The 9,956-nt window shown below is 34.9% G+C and overlaps 1 protein-coding gene across 1 annotated transcript in view; it reads left to right on the top strand.

The window, feature by feature from the left end:
- Positions 1–9,956, top strand: part of POLA1 (DNA polymerase alpha 1, catalytic subunit) — a 319,056-nt gene that overhangs the window by 123,119 nt on the left and 185,981 nt on the right. The window contains exons 27-30 of the mRNA XM_019625246.1: positions 882–914; positions 2,104–2,196; positions 3,384–3,589; positions 5,372–5,504. Of these exons, the coding sequence (XP_019480791.1) occupies positions 882–914; positions 2,104–2,196; positions 3,384–3,589; positions 5,372–5,504 (465 nt within the window). The remainder of the gene's footprint in view (positions 1–881; positions 915–2,103; positions 2,197–3,383; positions 3,590–5,371; positions 5,505–9,956) is intronic.

The raw sequence follows: 9,956 nt of genomic DNA, 5'->3' as shown, positions 1-9,956 counted from the left end.
CCTTTTTGCCATATTATAAAGGGATACAGCAGGTCCTTGAATAACATTGTTTTGTTTATTGTTGCATTATAATATTGATGAGAAAAAACAGTTACTGCCCCCGGGGCCATGGTTTGTGTGGAGTTTGCACGTTTTCCCCACGTCTGTGTGGGTTTTCTCCGGGGGCTCCGGTTTCCTCCCACATCCCAAAGATGTGCACGTGAGGGGAATTGGCGCGTCTCAATTGTCCCCGTCAGAGTGAGTAGGTATGAGTGAGTGGCCCTGTGATGGAAGGGCATCCTGCCCAGGGTGGGTGGATTCCCGCCTGGCACCTGAGCTGCCTGGAGAGGCTCCAGCCAACCACAACCCTGAGCTGGAATAAGTGGGTTAGAAAATCAGTGTCTTACTTGTTTTTATTCATCTTTCTTAAATGTATGTATAGTTCACATTTATTTCAATGTTTTAGTATTAGACGTGTTTTGGGTCTTTATTTTGAAGTGTGGTGATGTTTTGTGACCAGGAATATACCATAGGAGTTTAGCTCTTGTTTATACCAATCAGCCTGTGGTAACATTGGCTAATACGTCATTTAACTTAAAGTCAGTTTCCAAGGAACCTATTGACAACATTAACTGAGGACTTAGTGCATTTTTATTATGCGTGTTTATTAAAGAGAGATCTTTACATAGATCTGCTTACATATCTCTGACTAAGAATCAGCATAGATGCAAACTTATTTTTGGATTACGTTGATGTTACCATTATTTTGAGAGTTGTAGTTAGAAAACCATCAAGAGCTTTAAAAATATATGGAAAATCATTGGGCACCCTATCTATGTGCTTATAGTTGTGTTTTTGTAATTATGTAAGGCATTAATCTTGACTTTTTTGTTTCCTTTTAGATTTTGATGCATACGAAAGACATGGTACAGAAGGTAATGCTGAGCATTTTCATCATCATATGACAACTCTTAAACATCACACCTAGTCACATTTTTGTATTCAAGGAAAACTGCAACCCAGACAGACTGGAAATGGCTTCTTAGAATGTCTAGTTTACGTTTATAAGCCCTCTTAATGGATTATAGCTTTTTTCTTTTACTAACACTGATATGATGTAGCCGCTGCTTGAAGCCTATATATGAGTGTTTCAAGCAAATTAGTAACAGTGCTAATTAGAGTTTACTCCCAGGCCTTTATACTTTATGTGCTCCAGTGTTGTTTGCTGTGATTGATTTTTTTTGGCACTCTTCATATTCTACTAAATACTGTTGGAGACTGTTAAGAATTTAATATGGATTTGTGCCTCTGAATTTTAAAAACCCATTATGTTTCTGCTTCATAAATTGCCATGACCACAAAGCTTTTGGTACAGTGGGTAAATATAGATCCCCTTTCCTAGTCTTTTATCTTCTTTTATATAATTCAGTTCCACATTTTGTTTCAGTTGAAACTAGACACTTCCCCTGCCACTCTAATATCTGCTTAAAAAAATTAGGGAGGTATTTTTTTTAATGTGACAGTGTTCATCTTTCTCTTTTATTGGGGCTTAATCTTCAATTGTACACTCCTGACAATATGGATAAGAATAAATATAACTTTTTGAAAAATCAGTAGAATCTGTAATTTCTGTATTATGGAAAATCTTGAGTTTCATTGTGCCTAATGGTCACCATGTTTTTTTTTTAAAGATTTTATTGGGGAATTCGGGGAAGGGGAACACTGAAGTTGCTGTTGTTTTGTTCTTCAGTCTAGTTATGGAGGACGTGGCTTCACTGGCCCAAGTTGGCACCATCATTGCGCTCTTCCCAGCTGAGGCAGATCAGTCGCCGGCCTCTGGACGGCCGCTCACGCTGGCTGCCGGCTACACATGGTAGCCCATGGCAACCCACTGCAACAGGGGCTGCAGCCTACGCCGTCACCGGCGACCCACAGCAGCCCAGCTCCAGGTTGAGCTGTTGTTCAGCATCTTAGCTATAGAGGGCAGTGTCACTGGCCCTCATATGTGGGATCCGAACCGGGGCCCTCTGGTGTGCCAAGCCAGTTCTTAACCAACGCGCCACTCGGCCAGCCCTGGTCACCATGTTTTAGTTGTTAATTTTTATAATTTTTGCTTTTCCTTAGATGAATCTTGAAGTTATTTATGGAGATACAGATTCAATTATGATAAACACCAATAGCACCAATCTGGAAGAAGTATTTAAATTGGGAAACAAGGTGAGATAATTTGATAAAATTATCTGTTTCATCAACTTTGAATTATTTTAACATGAAATTTCATAAATTCATACATTGTGTGCTTCTGAAAATAATAAACTGAGTGCCTTCAATTCTTCATCCTCTTTTATTTTCTTAGCCTCTTTTCCAATAGTTTGTTTTGAGGGTAAAATTAGAGGGGAAATTGTTTTTTCCTTAAATGATAGATATGTTTTGCCTCTGAGAATGGTCTAAATGTGGTAAGTTTAAGATGTGATCACATTAGTACTTGTCACATTGTCATTCATAAGGAGAAATGTGTCTGTAGAAGTGTTCAGATGCATTTCATACCTTGATAGACAGAGAAATACCTACCTACATACATATACACACATCTGTAATTTTTGCAGGAGTACTTAAAATATATTTGAAAAGGTAAGGGGACATTTAAAAATAATCATTTGTAGCCCCCTAATTGCAGTTCACAATTAGTGTTTCTTGAGCACTTGCGATGTTAAGATATTGTCCTAATAAACTAAAACTAAAGTATCATCTTACAAACTAACACTTTCCTACCTTTCCCCCCCGAAATGTGAAATTTGAACTATAACCTTCATTTGAGAGCAAGCCTAGCATATTGTACTCATATTGAATCTTGAAAAACTGTGTATTTTTCCTGGAGGCCATGGCCTATGCCATGACCCTGTCAATAAAGAGCAGGTGACTGTTCATTCATTTGTTCAGCATATATTTATTTGCTTAGATTTAGGGTGCTGTGGGAGGTACAGGGAAATCGTAGACATTATATTAATAAAGTTTTACTTATTTCTGGCCACATATCTACTCGTTGGAGTTTGTAATCTCTAATTCAGTAGTTTGAAGGTACGAACATATGCATTTAGTTTCTAGATTTAAAACAGACTATTTCATAGTTTTCATAATTCCTGGGGCAGACCCTGCCAAACCTATCCTTTGGTTGAGTGGGATGATATATTATTGTCTTTATTTTTTAATGTGTTTTTGTCCCTATGCTTTTTCAATGTTCTTGCATCAGATCCAACATAATGTCATATTCCATATATGCTTAGTAAATGCATTCTAATCTTGTGTGACTTCAAGTTCTGTTTAAGTCTTGGGAATTTGTAGCATGTTCATCTTCTCCCTATTAGATATTGAGAAGCTGATATTAATGGTTGATATTTTCACAGGTAAAAAGTGAAGTAAATAAGTTGTACAAACTGCTTGAAATAGACATTGATGGAATTTTCAAGTCTCTGCTACTGCTGAAGAAGAAGAAATACGCTGCTCTGGTTGTGGAGCCAACATCAGATGGGAATTACGTCACCAAACAGGAGCTGAAAGGATTAGATATAGTTAGAAGGGATTGGTGTGATCTTGCTAAAGACACTGGAAAGTGAGTTCAGCTTTCGTTTTTGATTTTGTTGTTTGTCTTTCAAAAAAAATTGAAGTGTTAATCATGTAGACAACACCTGTGATTCTGCCAAGCACAAGGACACAACTACTTTTTTGTTATTGTTATTATTGCATATTAACAATTCTTATTTGGAATGGAGTTTTATAGTTAGACTAAAAGTTAGAGAAAGCCAGACTCGCTCAATAAGAGATGCTTGCTGTAAGATACCTCTCACAAATTTTAACTCATGGTGAGGGATTCACATTTTGATCCTTACAGAGTTGGTTTTCTTTATGTGATTTGTTTTTCTTTTGTTTTGCTTTAATGTTTCTATTAGAAAATGCCTTGTGTTATGTTCCTGAATCATCCAAGAGCCTCTTTAGGAATGTAATTGTTAAGGTGACCCGTTTTGTGGCTTAAAATGTTCTGGGATTCAGACTAGGCCATGGAGTGAGACTTTGTTCCCATCCATATCAATTGTGTGTAAAGATCATCACTAATCTCAGGTTAATTTAAAAGGTAATTCTCAAATAGCATATATACCTCAGAAATCATAAATGTCATGAGTGACCCCCTAACTTTGCACCTGAGACTGAAGATTGTATTAAGACCTGTTTGGTTTTTTTAGGGTCATATTAATTTATAAAGCATCCATTTAAAAAAGGAATTTTTAGGTGCTTTATTTACCATCTTTCCAGATATTCCTGTTTTGTGAACTTGAGCAGTTCTGAAAGTAGAAGAATTTTTTCTTTAAAGCAAAATTTTAAATTAATTTTAATACTGCTGAATACCAGCATTTTTTACTTGTTTTCCAGTCTTCCTCTTGCTTTCAAGTCAGGAGATTGAGCAATTGTTGCTTCTGCAAACTACTCTTGATTAGGCAAAGTTGATCATCCGAGTATAGGTCACTGTTAGCCTTTTATGAAATGTAGTTTGAAATGCTTCATTGCCCCCAAATGTACCCAAAGACGAAACTACTTTGTATAGACTGTCGATTAGAGTGTTCTCTTCAGCTTTGTGTTTTCTAAGAAAAGATGCATCATAATAGAAGTAAATTTCTGTGAGTTAGAAATGTATTAGTAATTAAAGCTATACAAATGTTTTTGTCAGGGTTCTTTTTCTGACAAATTATAATGCAGCTGTCAAATCCTCGCTCTGCATTTTCTCAGAGATGGATAAAATATTGGCTTCCTTTTCTTTTTCTTTTTTTCCTTTATGTGGGGGATCGGGTGGAATAACATAGGTTGGAGAACACTGAGCAATATAATGAAGGTGAAGAAAGAAATGTTTAAAATCTTCGGGGTTTTTTAAAATTTGCATAAAGGACTTTTCAGTTTCTACTACCTAGCTGATGGTCGTCTCAGGTGGGGATGATATCTTGATGACATCAGAGATAATATCTTGGTGTTTTATGAGAAAAGTGAAATATTTGCCTTCTAACATTTTAACTTATGGGTAGAATATAACTGCTTTTGAATTTTGTAGTTGCATAAAAATATGATGGAACACATACCTTTCTGTGTGTTTTGTATGAAGCTTTAGATGCTGCATAAAAAAATATCTGTATGTCTAAGGACAAACCTGACATTCCAAGGTTGGTAAACCTTTGGTAGAGTTAATGTTAAAAAACAAATAGTAATGGCCTTTTAGACATAAACCCTTGTGTTAGCTTTTAGTATGGCTCTTGTCCACATGTTAATCTAATAGCATTTATCTTCCTTTTCTCTCCCTTATTAATAAAGCATGATATTGAAAAAAATCAATCCCTCTCTTATTTTGCAGCTTTGTCATTGGCCAGATTCTCTCTAATCAAAGCCGGGACACTATAGTGGAAAATATTCAGAAGAGGCTAATAGAAATTGGAGAAAATGTGCTAAATGGCAGTGTCCCAGTGAGCCAGTTTGAAATTAACAAGGTAAATGTAGCATTTATTGCTGAGCCCAGCTGCTGCCATGTGTTTTTATCCTCCTTCAGATAGTTGAAGAACCACCTCATCCTTGCAATTGAAATAAGTTCTAGCTGGTGATGAAAGCTGCTTAACAGCTATCTCACAGACTGGGCATTAGCATACCACTCTTCCTCTTCCAGCCACTGGTACTGCATGTCTGCCACACGGCCTTCTCGTTCCATTCGTTACTTTATTCTGTGGAAGCCTTATTTCCGGAGGGTCTGTGGAGTGATACACTTGATGTTTCAGGGACTAGAGAATACTACCTTCATAGTGCTCCTAAGTTATAGTTGTATAGTTGTTTGGGGGGCAGGCCTATAAGCTTAGAGTGAAAGAGAACTGGGGTGGGGGAGGGAGGAGGGGTGGGGAGGTCTAACTTCACAAAAGGTGATCTTTAGAGGTACTGTAATCAGGTGGCTTTTTGGGGCATAGTTATTTAGAATTAAGATGCTAGTAGCTCTTTCTGTATATTCAAAACACTTGTGTGATTTTTTTTCTTAATTACATAAGTTACACTTTATGGGCAATCTTAGTTGTTGAAAATAGGGAATATTTTTTCTTTCCTAATTTGAAAAAACAAAATCTTGGTTTCCAAAATGCTGTGTAACACAAGATGTTAGGTTATAGATTTTTTTTTTCAGTTTAAAAAGAGGAAGTACCCTTACATATTTGGAAGCTAATTTTGCAAATACCGTTTTACCAGTTTTATGATAAATAGATTTCGTTGTCAAAGCTTATAAAAAAAGTTTTAATGAAAAAGAATCTAGTGATGACATTAAATGGAAATTTTAGAATTAAAACTCATAATACCTCTGTGCTAAAAGTAATGCTTGCCATTTTTGCACAATTTACTCTTGAAAACATATTTTTACATTGCAGCAATTATAATATACATAATTTTGAAATCTATTTTCATTTAATAGAAACAGATTTTTCCATATTTCTATATTACCTTGAAAACCATCATGTGAATCAATGTGTTAATCTTACATTTCACTGATACATCTTTATTTAAAATTCTTATTTGATTATTTAAATTATTTATTTTTGCTATTTTAAATAACTATATTAAACATCTTTGTCCATTTATCTTTTTGATTTTGGTTTAGGTTCCTTGAAGTGAAATATTTGAATCAAAAGATATGAATGTCTGTATGGCTTTTGCCAAATTGCTTTGCAAAAGGGTGATACCAATTTATAACAACAAAATGTGTGCCAATTTCACCACAGACTTGTTGGGATTGGTGATCATATCATTGGTGATATTTAAATAAAACATTGCTACTATAATGGATATGCAACAGCATTTCACTGTTGGATTTAATTTGCATTTCTTTGATTCCTAGAGAAAATGAGTATTTTCCATGTATATTCTTATGATTTGTATTTATTCTGAGGTAAGTCACTTGTTTCCTACACCTTGACCATGATGTCTTTGAAGTCACACAAGAAGACATTTATCTATATACAAAAAGTACAAAATATAGAAATATTATAAGAGAATATGTTCCTTGGCACTAGCTCTTCACTAGAAGTGATGCAGTGTACACCTGTTGGCATGGAGTCACTTGTGACATCTAGAAAATGGTTTCCATTCAGATTTTGTTTTGTCTCTTTCTCAGAAACTTCTATGAGTAAGAGTTATGAGTTCAGTCTTCCTTTGATCAATTTTAGCATCTATTCTGCACATTGTATCCCTGATATTGCCTACCTTGTTAGAAGTGTGGATCCCCTATCGCAAGAGGCTCCACAAGTGTGGAATGTGCAGTCTAAACATGAATACTTTATTGGAAAAATAACACTGAGCACATGGCCTCTAGGCTAGTGGGCCCACACCAACATCTTCTCATGTGAATGATGAGACAATATTACTAGTATGCAAATAAACCTGGAGTCATAGACGACACACTGGCAATCTCCTAGTTCTGATGAATAGTCTACAGTTTTGTTATTTTAAAGTTTTTATGATTGAAAATTTTAACTAATACAAAATAGAGAGAATGGTATTATGTGTATCCATCACTCAGCTTCAATAATTATTATAGTGATATATTATTATTACTGATAACAATAATATTTAATAGTGTGATAGAGGCTGTGCATACATTTTTCTGTGACAGAACTGAAACTGTGACTTACTATCTTTATTGTCTCCGTTTCACTTGGCATAGTAACTGGCAAATAATAGTTGTTCAGTGAGCTTTAAAAGAATTTGTTTTTTTAAAACAATCCAATTGAAAAATAGGCAGAGGTCCTGAACAGACATTTTTTCAAAGAGGACAAACAGATGGCCAACAGGAATATGAAAAAATGCTCAACATCACTAATCATCAGAGAAATGCAAATTAAGACCACAGTGAGATATCACCTCACACCAGTTAGACTGGCTATCATCAATAAATCGACAAACAGGTGTTGTTAAAGATGCGGAGGAAAGGGAACCCTCGTGCACTGTTGGTGGGATTGCAAATTGGTGCAGCCACTATGGAAAACAGTTGGAGGTTCCTCAAAAAATTAAAAATAGAGCTATCTTATGGCCCTACAATTCCACTCCTGGGCATTTATCCAAAGAAATCCAAAACACTAATTCAAAAGATATATGTACTCCTATGTTCATTGCAGCACTATTTACAACAGCCAAGATATGGAAGCAACCCAGTTGCCCACCAATAGACGATTGGATAAAGAAATTGTGGTACATACATACAATGGAATATTACTCGACCATAAAAAAGAATGAAATCTTACAATTTGCTAAGTGAAATAAGTCAGACTGAGAAAGACAAATACCATATAATTTCATATGTGGAATCTAAAGAACAAAATAAATGAACAAACTAATCAGAAACAGATTCATAGATACACAGAACAAACTGGTGGGTTACCAAATGAGAAGGGGTTGGGGTGCTGGGTGAAAAAGGTATAGGGATTAAGAAGTGCAAATTGGTACTTACAAAATAATCATGGGGATATGAATTACTGTATAGGGAATATAGTCAATAATATTGTAATAACTGTATAGTGCCAGGTGGGTACTACTCGTAGACTTATTGGGGGGATCATGTCATAAATTATATAAATGTCTAAGCACTTTGCTGTATACCCAAAACTAATATAATATTGAATGTCAACTATAATTGAAAAATTAAAAAATAAAAATTTGTTTAATCATCTGTTCATCAAACATGGAGGACCTCTTATGTGCACAGTGCTAGATTTCTGGGATATAAAGTTGAATAAGCAAAACATGGTCCATATTTTTATGTATAGTATTTTTATATATAGGATACATATAGCATATATTTCCATATACTATAAATATATATATGGAGTTGAAAATGGGAGGTTAGCCTAGGGTGGAAGGGTGAAGTGGTGAGATTTACCTTTGTAGTTTTAGCCCTTGTTGCCAAAAGCAAATGATTTTCTGAACTACGGCAGTCTTACCTTAAATATATTTCATAAAGTAACACAAAATACTTGAGAGCTGATTTTTATAGCCCTGGCTAACTTGAGCCTAAACCACCAGGAAGCCTTTTTTTCCCTAAAATCAAGCCTTCTAAAACTAGCTTGTAAAACCTCCAAAATAGCCACAATCTAATAATTGGAAAGTATGTCAGATGAAATTCAGAATTTCTTAACATTGCACTGAAGTATAGTCAATTGAAGAAGATAATGGTTTTCTTATGTAGAGTTATATTGATTAAGATTTCTGTGCAGTATTACCCAACCAAGTCAATCAGGATTTTGCATAATTCGGGTTTGAGGAGATTCAAATACTTGGAGAGTTTCTTAGGCGCTCTCCTACACTGAGTAATTTAGAAAGTGTACATAACGTGGGTTGTGCAGAGGCGTTTGAGGACCTGCTTTATTCAACTATAGCAGTTCTCAAATTTCCTAGCCTCAGGACTCCTTCACACTCTGAAAATAATTGAGGTCTCCAAGAGCTTTTGTTTATGTGGTTTACATTGATATTTACTGTGTTAGAAATTAAAAGTAAAAATTTTAATGCATTTATTAATTTAAAGTAGCAATAATTCTATTACATGAGTACAAAAATAACATTTTTCTATGGAAAATAACTATGTATTTTAAAACAAAGAAAAATTAGCTAGAGGAGCGACCTCATTTTACAATTTTGCAGAACTCTTTAATGTCCAATTTAAAAGATGTCTTTTAAATATCTGCTTGTGCATCCAACCTGTTATGATGTGTAGTTTTGGTTGAATATAGGAAGAAAATCCAGTTTCACACAAATATGTAGTTGGAAAAAGGAGAAGTACTTCAGTAATTTTTTTCAGATAATTGTGCATATTCTTTGATTCCACACCAAAATTCTCTAAGTGGTATTTTCTTAAAGGTTATTTGTAATGTGAAATCAGAAACCATGTCAGTGAAATTTGCATACTCTCTTACATTAAA

The sequence above is a fragment of the Hipposideros armiger genome, unplaced genomic scaffold (genome assembly GCF_001890085.2).
Source record: "Hipposideros armiger isolate ML-2016 unplaced genomic scaffold, ASM189008v1 scaffold_620, whole genome shotgun sequence".
In the NCBI taxonomy this organism is placed as follows: Eukaryota; Metazoa; Chordata; class Mammalia; order Chiroptera; family Hipposideridae; genus Hipposideros; species Hipposideros armiger.
Note: the sequence above shows the minus strand (reverse complement) of the source record. Positions and strands in the feature narration are given on the sequence as shown.